At 37.3% G+C, this 21,113-nt stretch overlaps 1 protein-coding gene across 24 annotated transcripts in view; it reads right to left on the bottom strand.

Annotated features, from left to right (window-relative positions):
• Positions 1-21,113, bottom strand: part of WDR7 (WD repeat domain 7) — a 373,254-nt gene that overhangs the window by 224,264 nt on the left and 127,877 nt on the right. For 19 of the 24 annotated variants that reach the window (XM_081562306.1, XM_081562301.1, XM_081562311.1 and 16 more), the window contains 2 exons: positions 15,352-16,121; positions 13,359-13,447 (listed from right to left, as the gene is read on the bottom strand). In XM_081562306.1, coding sequence (XP_081418432.1) covers positions 13,359-13,447; positions 15,352-16,121 — 859 coding nt within the window. Of the gene's footprint in view, positions 1-1,074; positions 1,228-13,358; positions 13,448-15,351; positions 16,122-21,113 lie in introns of all 24 variants that reach the window. The other 5 variants (XM_081562297.1, XM_081562300.1, XM_081562298.1 and 2 more) reach the window with 2 other exon arrangements.

The raw sequence follows: 21,113 nt of genomic DNA, 5'->3' as shown, positions 1-21,113 counted from the left end.
CACATGCAATTTAGATGATAATTTATTTTCAACAGAGGAATATACACACACACATATGCATACATATGTATATATATAAGCAAATTACTACCTAAACTTCTAAGTTTTAATATCTCATGAAGGTATGGAGTATATTTATGAACTCAACTTTAATATGAAGATGATTCTCACCATGGTGCAAAGTCAATAGCTTATTTTTGAATTAACAAGTTTCTAACTTTTACAATAGCTTAACAAATATGACCCTAATTATTGTCGCTAAAATTCAGTCTTAACATACAACCTTAGTACAGGTCTATGATGGGGAAACAAAAAAACTTCAACAAAAGAAACGAGTTCTGCTTTTAAGTTTTCATGTTTTTTTCCCAAAGAAATGGTACTTAGAACACGGATTCTGTACCTTGTAGATATTGTATCATTCTTCCCATTTGAATAGACTAGTATTATTGCTTTTACTGAAGAGTCAGAATCATCCTGGGTTACATAGGAGATTCTGTAAATTTATTCATTTTTATAGCATACAAATTGGTGAAGATTGAGCCCAGAATGAAGAGAGAGGATATAACTCAAGAGCTCAAAATTCCACCAATTCAATCCTAGATGGCTCTTGGGGAATAAATATTTGTGGATTCCATTCACATTTTCAGAGCTCCAAAAATACTTCCTTTCCCCTCTAACCAGGGCACATGCTGTGTACAGAGAACAAAGTCTGTCTGGCACTCAGTAATGATTCAAGTAAAATAAAATAATAGCTCTAACACTAGAAACCACATGGCAAACACCATCATGGAACCCAATCTCGTCTTTCACACCGAACTTCGTATCAAAGATGAGCATCTTTGCACTTCTTTAACAGCATTCTAGATTACAGGAAACACAGCTTCTACCAGCCAGAACACATTACCTTTCTATAACCGACTCTTACTGGCATTAGCGAATCAAGTTAGAAAATGGAAACTTAGGATCTCATACATAACAAAGCAGATGAATGTATAAATTCAGTAACAAGGACATGTCATACTAGAATAAAGCATAGAATTGGAAGAAAGTTGTTAGAAAGTTGAGAGAGAATACCTTCATTTACTAAGAAACAGGTATGTAAAGCAGGAGTGGGAGCAGGGTCGGAGCCGGGCTGATCAGCCTCAGACCGAGCGGAAACAACAGGCCCAGCCACTTGCAGAGGAAAACAGGAGAAATAAAGAGGAGAGGATTGAGATACAGCGGGTTCTGGAAAAAAGCTCAGTATTAGTGAAGGAGGAAAACGAAGTGGGCAAAATATAATCAATGCAGAACGGAAAAATGATGTTTTAATCAGAAAGGTATGATTATTAAGGGTTATGGCAGTAAAATGATATATTTTATTGAATAGCAATCACAGTGTAATTCAAATCAAAATCTATTTATAGTTGAATGGTGTGCCACCTAATATAAAAAACAGTTCTAAAATAACTAAGGCTACAGTGAGAAAATGATGACAGACATATTAAGAATCATCAAAAATGTAATTCAATTTTTAAAATGTATCACATAATGAAAAGTTTATTTTGGTCCACAGATTGTCAATTATATTTTTTCTATTAATTTATTTTCTAAAGCTATGTCTAAACTATTTTTTAATCTCTCAAACCAACATTCACTGAGATCATTTCAATTTTCTACACTCAATTTATAAAAACTCAATTTAAATGATACCAACTTGTAAACTATAGCAACTTTAAGTTAAATATGCTTAGCTCTTATTGGAAGACCCCTAACATAGCTCCATTCTTCAGACTTTAAAAAATATGATATGAATGCTTTATATTCTAAAATGTTATAGTCTTTGGAGAATAGATGAAACAACCCCTACCCACCCCAAAAAAGTTACGTTACCAGGAAAAGGTTCAGCTTAAATTATCACATGAAAAGCAAAAGGACCGTATGGCACACACATTCTACAACTGGAGGTCAATGTTAAGATTTAGAGGTCACCATTTGACACTTCCTTCCTATGGAGAAATTACCATATGTCATGCACAAGCATCTTCAAATTAATCCCTCTCCTTTCTTCTGTCATTGAACAGCAATAGACTTGGGCTCCTGAACAGATTAAACATTGTCTGCTGAATGATATGTTTGCTTTTCATGCAGTGAAGTTCTTTTGTAACTACAGGACAGCTGCATGAAAACAACTTTTCATAATTTCCACACGAATGCCTCATAATGTCAATCAGGCACGTGTGAGGTAAACAGGAGAATCAAAGTATATGAGCAGAAATAAAAAACAGAAAACCCAACTCTATAAGCTGCAGGAAGTCCCTGTTGCATACATGAAAGTTTTATCTGGGAATTTTTTTTTTATTATAATAGATCTGTTTTCTGTTTCTTATGAAATTCCAAGTATCTTATAATTTATGCTTATGAAAGGATTAGAATTAGAATTTCATAGGGCTTCCCTGTGGCTCAGCTGGTCAAGAATCCACCTGCAATAAAATCTAAGAATTCCATTTTAATCTTGGAAGGAAATCCCCAATATTTCTACATATTCTATTGAATAGTTTTTCATTTTTAAAAGAAATTACAAATTCAGTAATTATGGCCTACAAATTATTCACTTCCCCATGCAAAAAGCTGGTAAGTCTTTGGCAGCAAGGAGTAATTTATAGGTGTTAGCTTTCATGCCACCAAAATTGTTGAGCAAGTTCCTCTGGTGGTTTCCAACAGGTGAGGATTTTCAATAATTTCACTTTAAATAAAGGAAAAATAATTGCTATCCCTGAAAAGGCTGTAGTAACTTCATCTGACTTTATCATTAATTCTGAAAGGACACTGGAATGGGAAGCTGAGAAAATTCAATACAAATAAACCAGAGTTTAGGACTGAGTGATCATTCCCCTAGCTAGGTTAAATAAGAAGTGGGATTTAACTAGAATGTTTTCCCTAAATCACAAGTCTAAAGCAAACTAGAAATGCTACTGGCAAAACTGCTAGAATATGTCTTAACAGAATAATGTTCAATGTATATAACTTTACTTTTAATGAGAGAAATAAACAAATGCTCTGAGTATAATAATTTTGGAGTACTGTTTAAATGATACTGCATATAGAGAAAGCCATTTACACTTTCCTTTAATAAATTCTGTGGACACTAAAAATTAAAAAAACAACTGTAATAGAAATCAAGGAATCAGAGTTACTACGCTTTAAACATCTCTGCATCACCATCAAAACATGCTCTATTCAGACTACCTCATGCCTGAAACTACAGAATCTAGAACTGTTTTCATAATTTACTGAGGATATTGAAATTAAACTCTACTAGGGCTTTTAAAACTGTCCACATACAGAAAAACCAGCAACAGAAATTAGAAGAAATAAGTACCACTACCACAATAAAAAGCTCAAGATTTAATGACATATAATAAACCTGAATAAGTTATGTACGGCACTGAATATCAAAAATTTGCACCATAAAACATAAGCAAGCAATTAATTTCTTAGAAAAGCTGCCATGTCAACTATCAACTGCTTCTCCTATTTAAGGATCAGTAAAACACAAGGAAAAAAATCACAGCACAGCCTCAAAAAGGCAACAGAATTGATACAAGTTCTCTTATTTTACCTGGGAAAGTTAAGTAATGTTGCAGCTAAGAGCCTCCTCACAAATGCTTACTCTCACATGAAAAGACAGATGAAGATAAACATGTGCCAACACGCCTGTGCACACAGAAGCTGGGATTTCCGTTTAAACGGCGTGTACAGAAGTACTCACTATGACAACAGCCATGGTTTCTGTTTCTGAACAGGTCCACTTGAGTCTTTGTTTGAAATCTAAATCTAAGCTCCGTTTTTCCCAACTGCCATTGTGATATTAAAAATCTATACAGGAAAGAAAGTGAACATACTTTTGGTAGCAAGTGCTCTCTATATATTGCTCTAAACCTCATTATCCTCCCAGGAGATGAGCATAAATAGCCCTCTCAATACATTTTTTAGAAGGAAAAATGAAAAGAAAACCTAGAAGGTACAGAAAACCAAATGCAATGCTGAAAAAGAAAGTTTTCAAAGCTAAACACTAAAAATACAAATAACATTATTTAACAATAAATCCCTTTATCTAAAGTAGTACTGCATGAGAATCATGAAGCTTTGAGAGGGAGCGAAGAAAACATGTTGCTGTTGTTGTTTAGTCACTAAGTCGTGTCCAAATCTTTTGCGACCCCATGGACTGTAGCCCACCAGGTTCCTCTGTCCATGGGATTCTCCAGGCAAGAATACTGGAGTGGGTTGCCATTTCCTCCTCCAGGGGATCTTCCTGACTAAGGGATCAAAGCTACGTCTCCTGCATTAGCACGCAGATTCTTTACCACTAAGCCACCTGGGCAGCCCCAAGAAAACATGAAAAATTAGAAATGAGGAAACAGAGTCAATTACCATGTACTTAATACAAGGCCTTCCACACTGGGTATGCCATCTAATACAGAGATCCTAGAGCAACATCTGCCTTTTCATAAACTTCTTTTATGTTTACACTTTCACCTTCAGTAGATAGGCGTTCTCGTTATCTTTTAAATCAACATGAAGCATTAGGATAAATCATTAATCAAACATCGTAAGGGAAAAAAGGATATCCTTAAAATACTGTACGAGAGCACAAGTAGCTGAGGGCTCCAAGGGAACACAAAGCTCCGAGCAATAGAAAGGATAAAGACCTAACCAACCCAAGATGGTACTCAGACAGACACGCGTCAAGGCAAAATACAAAAGTGCTGATGATGTTGGAAACATACAGTGACCCTGCTTAGCCTCTAGATCACCACTGGGTTACGTCAGAATGGGAGTAAGTTGAGACGGAGGGGTACTTTTACGTTGGCCTGTAACTTCACCCAGAGTCAAAAACAAAACAAAACAACCTTCTGTAAGAGGTCTTCTTCATGACTAACGTCCAAAATAAATAAATGAGCAAGACAGAAACGAAGCAGAGAGAGTTCATGATAGTGAAAGATACAATTGTAACATAGACACTGACTTGAATTAGACGTATGAAGACTATTGAAATTTTCTTTCATTTGATTAACGTAATCAGTGCCTATCACATGCCAGGTACTGGGCTAAGCTTATAAAAACTTATAAAGATTAGACCAAGATGTTGCTCTCAAAGTAGTCAGAGTCTGGAGGAAAAGCAAATAAGCAGTCAACTAAAATCATGAACTGCACGCTTCTGGATCTCCTCCACCACATGTGAATTCCTCGAAGGTGGGGATCTGGTGTCAGCCCTTTCTAGCCTCAGCTCCCAGTGACTGACACATTGACTCTAGAAGCATAAGGAGTAGGTATCTACAGATTCGTTCATTCAACAAATATTTACTGAACTCTTTCTATGCACCAGCCACTGTGCAAAGCACTTGTGATAGATAAATCAGTGAACAAAAAAAGAAAAAATGTCCCTGACCTCTGAGCTTCCAAAGTAGACCCAAGTTAAGAGCTTCTGCAATTACACTGTAGCTGTAGCAATTTTTTTTTAAGGTACATACGTTTAAACACCAAGTTTTAAGGGTTTTACAGGTCTGTTCGTTAGCCTAATACATAATATTTACTACAAGGTTTTTGCTGTAGATGCTGGAAAAGCATGGTGAGTAACTATTGATTATAATTAAACCACAACTACCTGTTCTAAGTTTAGAAAACCTAAATTGAATACACTTTTGAAAAATAAAATTGCAAACAATGTACCATAACTTTAGATCTTTTTTTTTTTAGTTTTTTTAATGTATTTGGCTGCATCAGGTCTTAGTTGCAGCATGCGGGCTTATCTGGAATCTTCCTGGACCAGGGATCAACCCCCTGTGGATCCCTGAATTGCAAGGTAGATTCTTTTACCACTGAGCAACCAGAGAAGTCCGAGCATAACTTTAAATCTTTAAGTTGCCTAGACTTGCCTCTACACCTACCCCTGAGTAGAGATGTAACTGCTAACATAAAGAAAGGGTCACAATCAAGGCAAGCACTAGAGACACAGACCAAAGACTTTTGCCATGAGATTACTGAGTTGATAAAGAGAAGTACAATGTGTCAGAACACAGAAAAGCCTAAAGCTGTAGGCAGATTCAGGAAGGTGTGACCCTGAACAAAAGTTTAGTTGTTTGACTTCTCTGATCCCTTTCTCAAGTGAGATGTTTTATAAACTGCAAAATCAAGTATCTAATAAATACTATCTCTATCAAAAAATACATGACTGGCAGTAAATGTTAATTATTGGAAAACACTGAATTAACAAGCAAACTGCTAGACAAAATAAACTTTTTGTGAAGAAATTATTTGCCCATGACATGCCCTGACACTGTTTATAAGAAATTAGGTTAGCAAAACTCTTTATATCATCTTTATTCTCAGACCCAAATTCCCAGCTAAAGTCTTTATTCCATATAGATTACTTTGGAGCTGAACAAGTATTAAGCAATATAAAGTAACAGTTTATCAAGAAGAAGCATATTTCTGTTTGCAAACCAACTTGAAAATAGAGTGTGAGTCAGTGCGGCTACAGGGGGAGTCAGGGGGGGAAAAAGCCATAAGGAAAGAGGAAAAATGTTTAAAAGAAAACTAAAGCAAAAGGAGTCAGAGTAGAATGATGAGACTATGTAAAACTCTGCTGCTGCTGCTAAGTCGCTTCAGTCGTGCCCAACTCTGTGTGACCCCATAGACGGCAGCCCACCAGGCTCCCCCATCCCTGGGATTCTCCAGGCAAGAACACTGGAGTGGGTTGCCATTTCCTTCTCCAATGCATGAAGTGGGAAAAGTGAAGGTGAAGTTGCTCAGTCGTGTCCGACTCTTAGCGACCCCATGGACTGCAGCCTACCAGGCTCCTCCACCCATGGGAGTTTCCAGGCGAGAGTACTGGAGTGGGGTGCCATTGCCTTCTCCGAAAACTCTGCTGAAGAGCAGTCAAAGAATCAAAGCCCTTTATCTCTACAACCACTTTGTAATCTATATTGTTTTTTTATGTTCCTGGGTTATCTTCCAGAGGGACATAAATTATTCAAGACAATATACATCAGACTAATCTCTCTATATACCAAACAGAGTTGTTTGGGGAAAAAAAGTACCTAACAAATATTTATTTTAAAAAATTACATTTCAATAATCAAATAGAAAGTGAGCTTTATAATGCCATCCTAAAGTATTTTACGATGTAACTCTCAGTACAGATTGTTAACCTCCATTCACCTTATAAGACAACCATCTATGCTATTCCAAATGGAAATTTCTTAATCAATTATCTTAAGTAAATGCTGCAAAAAAGACAATTTTTGGTATCTTCTTCACAAAACTTCAGTTCTTCTCTCAAAACTCAAGACTTTTCTGAGAGGAGCAACATGAAAGCAGTCCAACTTTAAAATCCTCAGACTATCCAGGTGGGTAAATTCAATACCACAATGTGGAGAAGTATATAAAATGCATCGTTAATCAAAAGAAATAACAATTTGAAAGGTTTATGCACCTGATAAAGAGAGCTTCAAAATATATCAAGAAAACCTGATAGAAATGCAAGGAGGAATAAACAAATCCACAACTGCCACAGACTTCAGTACCTTATCTGAAGAATAGAATCAAGCAGATAGAAAAATCAGATAATGTATGCTCAACTTGAACACTCAAACAACGTGACCTGACACTTTTATGCAGCCCTCCACCCAACAGAGCAGAACACACAGTTAAAGTGCATGCAGTGCACAGACCAAGACCATAACCAGGGCCATAAAACCAGCCTCAATATTCACAGAATTCACACCACACAAAGTAAATTATCTGACCATAAATTAGAAATCAAGAGCAGAAAGATCTTTGGAAAGTTTCTAAATATTCATAAATTTAACAATAAATTACCCATGGGTAAAAGTAAAAATAAAAAAAAACGAAGTGAAAAGGAAAAAATACCAAATATGTGAAACACATCTAAAGCTGTACTTAGGGGTAAATCAGTAGTGCTGACTGCCTATATTAGAAAAGAAGAAAAATTTTGTATCAATAATGTCAGGCTCTACTTAAAACAAACTAAAAATTACAAGCAAATTTAAAGTAAAAGAAATGAAATAATAGCAAGCAAAACAAAAACAAATGAAATAAAAAAACAGAAAAACAATAAAAACTGAAGAACCGAAAGCTGATTAAGAACTATAAAACTGCTAAGTTACTAGACAGACTAATCAGAGAGAAAAAGAGAAAAATCACAAATTATGAATAATAGAGGATGCCACTTCAAATCCTACAGATATGACATTGAAAGGAAAATAAGAGAATGTTAAATAACTTTTGGCCAATAAATTTGACATAAACTTCCTACAGTTAGAACCGGACAAAGAACAACGGATGGTTCAAAACTGGGAAAGGAGTACATCAAGGCTGTATATTGTCACCCTGTTTATTTAACTTATATGCAGAGTATATCATGCAAGAAGCCAGGCTGGATGACTCACAAGCTGGAATCAAGATTGACAGGAAAAATTATCAACAATCTCAGATATGCAGATGATACCACTCTAATGGCAGAAAGTGAAGAGGAACTAAAGAGCCTCTTGATGAAGGTTGAAAGAAGAGAGTGAAAAAGCTGGCTTAAAACTCAACATTCAAAAAACTAAGATCATGGCATCTGGTCCCATCACTTGATGGCAAATAGATGAGGAAGAGTGGAAACAGTGGCAGACTATTTCTTGGGCTCCAAAATCACTATGGACAGTGACTGCAGCCATGACATTAAAAGACACTTGCTCCTTGGAAGAAAAGCTATGACAAACCTAGACAGCTACTAAAAAGTAGAAACATCACTTTGCTGCCAAGTCCATATAGTCAAAGCTATGGTTTTTCCAGTAGTCATGTATGGATATGAGAGTTGGACCATAAAGAAGGCTGAGCACTGAAGAATTGATGCTTTCAAATTGTGGTGCTGGAGAAGACTCTTGAGAGTCCCCTGGACAGCAAGGAGATGAAACCAGTCAATCTTAAAGCAAATCAACCTTGAATATTCATTGGAAGGTGTGCTGCTGAAACTGAAGCTCCAATACTTTGACCACCTGATGTGAAGAGCCAACTCATTGGAAAACCCCTGATGCTGGAAAGATTGAGGGCAGGAGGAGAAGGAGGCGACAGAGGACGAGATGGTTGGATGGCATCACCGACTCAACGGACATGAATTTGAGTAAACTCCAGGAGATGATGAAGGACAAGGAAGCCTGGCATGCTCTAGTTCATGAGGTAGCAAAGAGTCGGATATGACTTAGTGATTGAACAACAACAACGATGATCAAAGTTCACCCAAGATGAATTTTAAAAAAAATCCTAAATAGCTCTAAGCATTTAAATTTGTAGTTAAGAATCTTTCCATAAAGAAAACTCTATGTCTACATACTTTCACTGGTAAAATAGATCAAAGAAGTAAAAAAAAAAATAGAATCATTTTTACACATGCCCATCTCCCCCCCAAAAAGTAGCAAAGCAAAGAGGACAATATCCTATGTCATTCTGTGAGATCAGCACTATCCTGTTACCAAAACTGAAGAAATATATTATTGAAATGAAAACTCTACACTCAAAATCCCTCATGACCATTGACATAAAAACTCTTAACAAAATTTTAGCAAATTATATCCAATAATCTATAAAAAGCATAATACATCATGACCAAGTGTGACCTTACCCAGGATTGCAAGGTTTTTCAAAAACTCAGAAGTCAATGTTCTTGTAGTTATTAAGAAAATAAAAGAGAAAATTCATTTGATAATTTCAACAAATGCAGAAAAATCATGTGACAAAATCTAACATTCATTCATAATTTTAAAATCTCTGCAAACTAGGAATGGGAGGGAACTATTCAGCTCATCTAAGAAAAACTTACAGCTAACAACATACTTAATAGTAAAAGACTGAATGTTTTATCCCTAAGATTGGGAATAAAACAAGGATGTCAGTTCTACTTCAACATCTTTATGTTACCATACAATAATGTAAGAAAAATAAAATGCATGCCAATTAAAAACAAAATTGTCTTTATTACAGACGACATGATTTTTGGCATATATTCTAAAGGAATAAGGGCTGAGAAATCGGTAAGTAATCATCAATTTTTAAAAAAGTTTTTAAAATTAATAATAACCAGGGCATCCCTGGTAACTCAGTGGTGAAGAATCTGCGTTGCAATGCAATGGACACTAGTTCAATCCCTGGTCCAGGAGGATCCGACATGTCACAGAGCAACTAAGCTTGTGTACCACAACTACTGAGCCTGTGCTCTAGAGCCTGGGAGCCTAAACTACTGAGCCCACATTCCACAACTACTGAAGCCCGCACGCCTACAGCTCATGCTTCGCAACAATAGAAGCCACTGCAATGAGAAGCCCATACACCGCCCCCGCACGCCACGGGTAGAGAAAAGTCTTCACACAGCAATGAGGACTCAACACATCCAAAAATAAATAAATAATAATAATAAAAAAGAACCCAACATACACTGATGATAAATACTTAGCAAAGGAATAGTAGAGTTAATTCCTTAAGTTATCTATAAAAGCATATAGGAAGTATCATAATTATGAAAGTTTAAAAGTTCTCCCTTTGACACTGGGAATAAAAAAGTTGTTCCATATGATCTTCCATGTGATCAAAAGAACCTACAAAAATGTACTACCTTAATAGGCTGAATTTAGCAAGATTCTTTGATACATGGTCAATATACAAAAATCAACTGCATTTCTATATCAGAGGGACAGAAAATGAAGAAATTTAGTATCAGTTACAAGAATATTTTTAAAATCTAATACCTCGGAATAAATCTAACAAAAGAAATATAAGACTTCTACATAGAAAACTATATACAAGAGTTATGATAGCTAAATAAAACCTAAATAAATGTAGAGGTATATCGAGTTGATGGATTAAAGGAGTGAATACTATTAAGATAGTAATTCTCCTATAAAATGACCTACAAATTCAATAAAACTGAAGTTAAAATAGGTCTTTGTGACAACAATAAAAAGGTTCTAAAGTTTATACTGAAATTCAAAGGGACAAGTACAGCCAAGATACTCTTTAAGAAGAACAGGAAGGAAGACTTGATCTATTAAATATTCTCTGAGCCACTGTAATTAAGGCACAAAGATACACAAACAAATCAATGTGCTCAAACAGCTCAGAAACAAACCACATGTATAAGCACACTTTATTTATGACAGATGGCACTGCAAAGCAGTGGGAAAGAATCATCTCTTCAGTAAATCATGCTGTATAAGTTTGGGATCCTAATGGAAGCAAAACTGAAATAGGACCCCTTGCTTCATATAATACACAAAATTAAAGTCTAGGCAGATTGTAGATCTAAACGAGAATGGTAAAGTAAGAAAGTTTCTAAAAGAAAACAGAGAAGAATATCCTCATATGAGAGTAGGAATATCAGGGTAATTTTCTAAAATACACAAAAACAGTAACCAGGAATGAAAAATAGTGATGTATTAGATATACTAGCCATATCAAAATGGCTAAAGTGAAAAACATGGAAAATATTAAGCACTGGCTAGGATATCTCACCAACTATGTATGAGGGGTCTCATTTCATTGATCCATACCCCACCTAACACAATATTTTCCATCTTTTCCCCTTAGCTAGTTTGATGGATGTATATTTGTCTTTCATAGGAAAAGATGTTAGTATTATCTATAATTAAAGCTGAAGATAAATATATGCAGAAATCCCACTTCTAGTTACATATGCAACGGAAAAACTTACTAAGGTTCGAATACAAGAATGTTCGTAGTAGAATTATTTATCAAAACCAAACATTGGATATAATCCAAATTTCTACTGACCAAAAAATGGATGAAAGAGCTGTGATCTATTCATTCATCAGAATACTATCCAGCAATAAAACAATGAAAATAAACAAAATATAGTCACATGCAACAACACTGATAAATCTCACAAAAGTAGCCAAACACAAAAGAATACATACTCCATGATGACTGAATTCATATAAAATTCAAAACACAGGCAAAACTAAACCACAGTGTTTAGGGATTTGAACTTAGGTGCACAACCATAATGGAACACAAGTAAGTAATTCCATTACAAGTCAAGACAGTAGTTACCTCCGGAAGAGGAAGGTATCCTGACTGGGAGGGAGCGTGGAGGCGGCTTCGGGGGTGCTGGCAATGTTTCTTGTCCAAGGATATAGTTACAAGGGTGTTTGGTTTGTAAAACTCACTGAGCTGCATATTTACGTCTTGGGCACTTTTCTGTGTGCATTTTGCACATACACAACTACAAAACGTTGTCTAATTAAAACTCTTATATAACAATATAAACTATTATAAAATGAGCATAAAGGTTTGATGAGAGCAAAGGGAAATAAGAGGGGTGACCACGTGGGACTGGAAATAACAGGTTGTAGCAGCAAAGAGAGTTGAGGGAGCTTATGTTCCATAATGAGAAGCCAACACACAGTGCCCAAAACTAAAAACCAAACACACCATTTAAGGATATTAAAGTAAGTGCAAACAATCAGCTAAGAGGTAATAGGACTTGTTCTAGAGGAAAATTGCAGACGTGAAGTTGGAGGCCCGTTCATCTAACTTACAAAACTATCACTGACACTCTAACACCTTAAAAAAAAAAAAAATCCCACAAAGTCACCATTACAAGCGGAAACTTCACGGTCCCATCTCTTGTTCACTTTTTCACTTCTACCACATTCTATGAGAGAAGGCATTAACCTTTAGCCTAAAGGAAATTTCTCTAAGCAGAACTGATTCTCCCCCCCACCCACCAACTCTGATCAGCTCACTTGTGAGGCTTAAAATGAATATAAAAGAAAATAAAGGAAGAAAAACTCAATCTTTCTTCTAACCCATAATGAAAAATAAAGCTACAGACAAAAGTTAAAGTACATAATGATTAAATAAAAAGAGGAAGAATTTCTACTGTGGATTATAATGCATGAGCTACCAGCAAATGACAAAAGAATAGCTATAGTAGGGAAATATGAATGTAAACATTTCTAAATGTAGTTAAAAAATAGGTGTACAACTTATAGACTCAAGATACACACAATTAAGGCACTAGCGTTGTCAAGTTAAGGTGCCCCTAATGCATAAAAATTAGGCCAAAGACAGTACAATAAAATTATGTGAAATACGCTCATTTATCAATTTCTAAATAAATCTGATTTATTTTTAACTGACATCTTAATTATCCATATTTACATCTGGAATATAACAACTTTTCTTTCTTTAACAATCTGAGACAAACAAAATGTTATGATTATACATTAGCTATGCCTCCTCAGTTTCTAGAGCTGAAATGTCATGTCAATTACTTATATTAGATTTAATTTTACCTTGTTTAATCTGTCCTTGCACAATATGACTGGAAGTTGGAGGGGAACCCCTTGCCTTAGAAAGGTCTGGGGTGCTTGGTCTAGGTGGCCTTTAAAAAGAAGAAGAAAATACATGTATATATACACATTCATAGTTTCATAATGGCAGAGCCATTTAAAATATTAAGCTTCCTAGTTCCAAATGAATTGCAATAGAAACACATACAGAACCTTTTCAATTTGCTGTACCAAAAAGATAGGGTTTTGTTGGTTTTTTTCTGCTTTGTACCTGTTAACATTTTTCATTTCAGATTTTAATACAAAAATTAAATGATTAGCAAATAGTAAGTAAAACTTTTACATCTACAGTTTATGCTTTAAACTAGTTTAAGAAATATTTAATCTACTACCACTGACAGATAAATATGATAATTAGCCCTTCATTTTTCAATATTATTATGCTGATATTTCAGCCCACTCTGTCTGTATCATTGGTCCAAATGAATTTATGGAACGATATATTGAGTTCCATAATTACCATATGTAAAATAGACAGCCAATGGGAATTTGCTGTATGACTCAGGAAACTCAAACCAGGGCTCTGTAACAACCTAGAGGGATAGGATGGGGTGGGGGGGAGGTTCAAGAGGGAGGGGACATATGTATACCTACGGCTGATTCATGTTGATGTTTGGCAGAAACCAACACAGTACTGTAAAGCAATTATCCTTCAATTTAAAATAAATAAATTAAAATATATGCAAATAAATATATACAAATAAATAAAATAAATACAAATTTCAAATAATTTAGCCCTAATGTCTGAAAAAGGCAATAAGGCATTAAGAAATCTTGGCCTCCACGGCCGCCTGTTCCCTTTTGAATTCTGGTTCTACCACTTACTACTTGTGTGACCTTGGACAAGTTACTTTTCCATGTCTCAGCTCTATCACGTGTAACAAAAGGATAATAAAATTACCCACCTTATAGGGTTAAGAGCATTAAGGAAATAATATTTGTAAAGTGCTTACAACAGAGCCAGACACTAGGGAAGTGCCACTTTAGTAGTTGTTAAATTAAAAAAAAAAATTCTAAATGTGGTCAAGTCTCAATGCTGCTGCTGCTGCTAAGTCGCTTCAGTCGTGTCCGACTCTGTGCGACCCCATAGACGGTAGCCCACCAGGCTTCCCTGTTCCTGGGATTCTCCAGGCAAGAATACTGGAGTGGGTTGCCATTTCCTTCTCCAGTGTATGAAAGGGAAAAGTGAAAGTGAAGTCGCTCAGTCGTGTCCGACTCTTAGCGACCCCATGGACTGTAGCCTACCAGGCTCCTCCATCCATGGGATTTTCCAGGCAAGAGTACTGGCGTGAGGTGCCATTGCCTTCTCCTCAAGTCTCAATAAAGTATAATAAAACCAGAGTTTAAAAAGTTGTCTTCATGACTTCTGGAAAATGAGAAATACTAATTCAGGCTAAGTATTCTAGAAATATTAAAAGAATACTCTTTCGCATTTAAAAAAGTTGTTCTCTCTTTTACCATTGAGAAATTTTGACTATACCTCTCACAAAATTTCTGAAGCCAATCACTGAACACTTACCATTCATTACACATGGGTCACGATAAAGAGAAGCATTTTAACCAAATATACATCTTGAATTAAATGTCAGTGCCAACTACAGGTAGATACAATCCAAGATTATACTTACTGGAGAGCTGGTCTATAAGTTATTTGTTAAAAGCTGAACTCTGACCTACTCTTTCATTCCAATATTTTTTTAAGATAGCTACTAAGCATGTCTGAGTACAGATAAAACTGTACAATCTGATCATATTTTAAGCCATGCGTGTTCTAGTTAAAATTTAAAGGGGAAACACTGAGATGACACAAAAATGCCAAGGTGTGTAGAGTCCCCACTTCACTGCAAAAAAAAGGTAATAAGACGTGACAAAAAGAAAACAGGTTTCTTTTTTTTCTGCATCATAAAGGATAAAAATCAAGCTATCAAGGTCACACCTGGTAGGGCCCTTCTTCATATGATCACCAATAAAAGTTGCATTGGTCATACTCATCAAGGTGTTTGCCAAAGATATGACAGACAGGAGATGCTGCGTGGTGACAGCCCGGGACAGGCCGTAGGTTCCCTTCCCGACGCCCTCGGTGGCTGCCAGCTTCCTTCCCACTTCGGCTTTCCCGCGGGACAGCTTACAAGCCGCCTGGTTATAACCCGGAAGCATCAGGGACATGTGGCCTCCTCGCGACAAGAGGCCAAACGACACTGCGCAGTGGGGTCTCAGCATCCCCAGGCGGTCAAGACACACTTCGTCCAGGACCTCGTTCAAACCCCAGGCGTGAAGGCAGGACATGAACAGCTTCGCGGTGTCCATCGTCAGGTTATACTCCAACAGGGTCAGCGGCTTGGACTTGCTGGCCCGGTACTCGGGGTCGCCGTCCTCGCGCCTCTGCCGCACCGTCTCATCATCCTCGTCTTCGTCATCCAGGAGGTGCTCCTTTATGTTCTCTTTGATGGTTTCCTTCACTTGTTGGAAGAGCACTGCTGCTCGCTTTCCGGTTAGAAAAGAGCCCCCTTTGTCTGAACTGCCAGATGCTTTCTGCAGATTCTCTGGGGAAATAAGCGTCGTATTCGGCCTAGAGGCTTCTTCAGTCAAGAGTTGAATAATCAGCGCTTCCACATCAAAGAAGAGCACGTGTATGTCCGGGTCTGTTAGGTTTGTCTTTATTGCTTGAACCATCAGGGAGTTATGAGAATATTTAGGTAAATTTCCCTGCAACAGATATTTTGAAAAGATGGTTATAATTCAAAGTATTTCATGTCATGCCTTCATTAATGAACAATATATACTTGAAGGAATTTAGATGTTTATTAAGCTGTTTTTTTAGGTACCTATTATCATTAAAAGGAACAAGGCAGTTTTGTCAATCAGCAGCACGTAAAAGATACGAACTTAAAATTAGAAGAACGCTGTGCTGAAATAATTACAAAATTGTCAGTTTTTTTAAAAGAAATGAAATTTTATTATTGAAGCAGGGAGTCTTTCTACTCATAGAGCACATTAAAAATTGTTTCAATAACTTGAATGCAAATTCTGCATCTGAGAATAAGCTACTACTGTTCCACCTGAAAGAATAATCCATTCATCACAACTATTCATCCTTTTAGTTGCTGCACCAAATTCCTTTTTTACTTTACCTTCAATCTCTCCCTGTTTGTAGATTCTTTCCCCTCAATAGAGAACATGTTCAAGCCTACTTACATTCTTCAAAAATGCTATTGTTTGACCATGATCCTTCTTCTATCTATTTCTTTCCCAGTCTACTGTCCCTTTTAGCCAAATTTAACGAAAGTAGTAGATTAATCCAATGGAAACTCTTTGGTCCCTCTCCTCATTAATATCTTTGTATATCTCTGACCGTATTCATTATTTCTGACATTGTTGATTTTGCTAAGAGAAAGAGAAAGTATAAAAAGAGATTCCCAGAGAATACCTTCTTGCTGAACCTTCTAATTCTGACCACTCAGTTAGATGCCCTGAAAACTCATGCTTTCTCCCACAATAGAACCATCACCTATTTGTAATGGCTCCCTAATTTCCATCACCAGCCAGACCAGCTCCTGAAGGAGTTTCAGTCCTGTATTTCCCACTGCTTTTACCTGGATGTCCCACAGAACCTTGTATTTAATATGTCCTAACCTCCACCCTCCCACTAAACCTGTTGCACCTCCCAAGTCACGGGCTGAGAATCATTCTCCTCTGTCGCCACCATCACCACTGCCATGTCCAGACCCTTCTTTCCTCTCTTCCAAAATGGATTCACCGCCCTGTCTCTCCTTACTCCCATCCAACCTCTGCCGAGCCATAAGACTTCCTTCTGAAAAGCCAATCTAATCACGTCAGTCTTCTGCCAAAAAACCGCCCCATTATCATGGGCTATTAAGAGAAATGAAAAATACAAAATTAAAAAACTAAATCAAAATATAGGTGAATATATCTGATCTCAAGATGAGAAAGGACTTGCCACACAGACCTAAATTTCAAATTCACTACTAGAAAAATGGAAGGCAAGTAAGAAATAGGAATAAAAATGTGCCACAAATAAGACTGATAAAGTTACAATCTATATAAAAAATGAGTGCCAAAATAAAAGGGAAAAATATCATAAAGGTCAAGGACAATTCACAATAAAAGAGACAAATAATCAAGGAATATAAGGGAAAACTGACTCAAACTAGCTGTCGAGATACCATTTATAAAATTAACAAACAGTAAACACAAAAAAATTACTTAGCCAGGAGTACAATGAAAGTCAAACCCACACGCTGCAGGCAGGACTTTCAATAGCAGCCCTTTCAGAAGAGTAGGGACTTGTGAGCCCTTAAGACTGTTTGACCAGTACATTTATTTCTAGAACCTGATCCTAAATAGTCAGAAATACAAAGATTTATGTGAAAAGATGTTTGGTGAAACAGTACCCATTATTTTAGATTGAAAACAACCTAAATAATCTAACAATAAGGAAATAAATAATTTAAGCATAATCGTATAATAAATACTGTAATCAATACAAATCATGCTTCCTGGGCACATTTAACCACATGGCAAAATGCTCGTATTCCAATTTTAAGTGAGATAAGATTACACATGAGCACACACGTACATACACACACATGCTATACAACAGAGTTAAAATTCTGATTTCATTTATTTAATGCACAAGTATGTATCTGAGCATGGTGAGAAACACTGGGAAGAAATACATGAAAATGTTCATATTACTTTTTGTAATGCAATCATATCAGATCTACATTTTCTTCTTATTTCTATATATTTCTTACATTGTCTATAATCAATATGTATTTTCATAAATAGAAAATACAATTCTTGGATAAAATGCTAAATCCCTCAGCACAACATTCAAGGTCCATTATAACTCAATGCCAAGTACTTTCTCGCTTTAACAGACAGATTCCAGCGCCATAACCACACTCCCTCACCCACTGAGCCCCTTCTTTCTTTACCCGAAATACTCTTTGCTCCACTCCAACCCCTTCTCTTCCATCAACATCCCAATTCTCCCAGGGAAAGTTAATCCATAGCGAACCCAGGTCCCATAACATTTTTTATACACATCACAAACCTGTACGCCTTGGCTGTATTTATATAATTAGCTATTTTATGTATTTACAAGTTCCTGTTCTCTATAGGAACATGTCTTACTCATCGTGTACAATCCCAGGCCTATCGGAGTACCTGGCAAAATAAACAAAGAACATTATAACAATCTTTGTAAAACTATTTCAAGTTGCTAATTTTGGGGGGCTCCAACATCACTGCTGATGGTGATTGCAGTCATGAAATTAAAAGACGCTTACTCCTTGGAAGGAAGGTTATGACCAACCTAGATAGACTATTTAAAAGCAGAGACATTACTTTGCCAACAAAGGTCCGTCTAGTCAAGGCTATGGTTTTTCCAGTAGTCATGTATGGATGTGAGAGTTGGACGGTGAAGAAAGCTGAGCGCTGCAGAATTGATGCTTTTGAACTGTGGTGTTGGAGAAGACTCTTGAGAGTCCCTTGGACTTCAAGGAGATCCAACCAGTCCATCCTAAAGGAGATCAGTCCTGGGTGTTCATTGGAAGGACTGATGTTGAAGCTGAAACTCCAATACTTTGGCCACCTCATGCGAAGAGTTGACTCTCATTGGAAAAGACCCTAATGCTGGGTAGGATTGGGGGCAGGAGGAGAAGGGGACGACAGAGGATGAGATGGTTGGATGGCATCACAGACTCGATAGACATGGGTTTGGGTAAACTCCGGGAGTTGGTGATGGACAGGGAGGCCTGGCGTGCTGCGATTCATGGGGTCCCAAAGAGTCGGACACGACTGAGCGACTGAACTGAACTGAATCAACTCTTCTATTATAGTGAAAGTGAATTCACTCAGTTGTGTCCGACTCTTTGCAACCCCATGGACTGTAGCCTACCAGGCTCCTCCATCCATGGGATTTTTCAGGCAACAGTACTGGAGTGGGTTGCCATTTCCTTCTCCAGAGGATCTTCCCAACCCAGGGGTCGAACCTGGGTTTCCCGCATTGTAGGCAGACGATTTACCATCTGAGCCACCAGGCAAGTCGAGCATAAATAAAGTTACACTAAATCCCTTTACATGGTCTCTCTTCTATCTCAGTCCTCCTCCCACCTGACGACGTTCCTTTCCTGTTTAAGAGGCTTCAACAGCATTTTATAACCCAGGGATAAAATCTTTGCAAAGCAAAGACTTCTTTGCAAAGCACAAAACAGCCTCCAAAATAGATGGCTGCCTACTCCTCCAATTTCATCTCTAACCCTGCTTCTTCCACTGAAACCAAATTAAGCCACCTGTGCCTTCCAGAACCACGCGGCCAAGGCATTTGTGCCTCGGCATTGCTCATGCCAGGATGGCACCCCTTTCTCATTCTCGCTGCTGCCACTCAGGCCATACTTCTACTCTCCCTTCAAGAAGCAGCTCAAGTGGCTGTTCTTTCAAAACTTATTTCCAGAATTATCACTACTTCTGCTTACTTTGTATAAACCTTTGCTCTGAACTGAACACAAGGTGTTTAAAGGAAGGTAGAAAATAAATATTATTTCCATAGTATAGCTTAAGAATCTAAGGCGAATAAGTAGTATGATAAATTTATACTACACAAAATATGAAGTGGAAAAAAAAAAAGCAAGACTTTCTGAATTCCATCCTGGTATTTCATTCATTTATGCCGCATTCATCTATGTTCGTGCAAGGCACTAAGGATACAAAGGTAAATAAGATGATTTTCTAGTTATGGAGCCCAAAACTAACAAATAATGACATGACTATGCAGTACAAATAAAGGGCATTGGAAAGTACGACAAGAAAAACAAAGGACTGACTCCGCCTTGGGTGGGAAGAGGGCCCCTCACCAACAGGGTAACTTGAACTATGGAAGAGCAGAAAATGAGAAGGGGTAAAGCCAGGAGCCAAAGCCTTTGACTGTGTGGATCACAATAAACTGTGGAAAATTCTGAAAGAGATGGGAATACCAGACCATCTGACCTGTCTCTTGAGAAACCTGTATGCAGGTCAGGAAGCGACAGTTAGAACTGGACATGGAACAACAGACTGGTTCCAAATAGGAAAAGGAGTACGTCAAGGCTGTATATTGTCACCCTGCTTATTTAACTTATATGCAGAGTACATCATGAGGAACGCTGGGCTGGAAGAAACACAAGCTGGAATCAAGATTGCTGGGAGAAATATCAATAACCTCAGATATGCGGATGACACCACCCTTATGGCAGAAAGGGAAGAAGAACTAAAGAGCCTCTTGATGAAGGTGAAGGAGGAGAGTGAAAAAGTTGGCTTAAAGCTCAACGTTCAGAAAACTAAGATCATGGCATCTGGTCCCATCACTCCATGGGAAATAGATGGGGAAACAGTGGAAACAGTGTCAGACTTTACTTTTTTGGGCTCCAGAATCACTGCTGATGGTGACTGCAGCCATGAAATTAAAAGACTCTTACTCCTTGGAAGGAAGGTTATGGCCAACCTAAATAGCATGTTTAAAAGCAGAGACATTACTTTGCCAACAAAAGTCCGTCTAGTCAAGGCTATGGTTTTTCCAGTGGTCATGTAGGGATGTGAGAGTTGGACGGTGAAGAAAGCTGAGCGCCGCAGAATTGATGCTTTTGAACTGTGGTGTTGGAGAAGACTCTTGCGAGTCCCTTGGACTGCAAGGAGATC

Source organism: Giraffa tippelskirchi, chromosome 14 (assembly GCF_054371585.1).
Source record: "Giraffa tippelskirchi isolate mGirTip1 chromosome 14, T2T-mGirTip1v1.2.pri, whole genome shotgun sequence".
In the NCBI taxonomy this organism is placed as follows: domain Eukaryota; kingdom Metazoa; phylum Chordata; class Mammalia; order Artiodactyla; family Giraffidae; genus Giraffa; species Giraffa tippelskirchi.
This window is presented reverse-complemented; position numbering and strand designations above follow the sequence as displayed.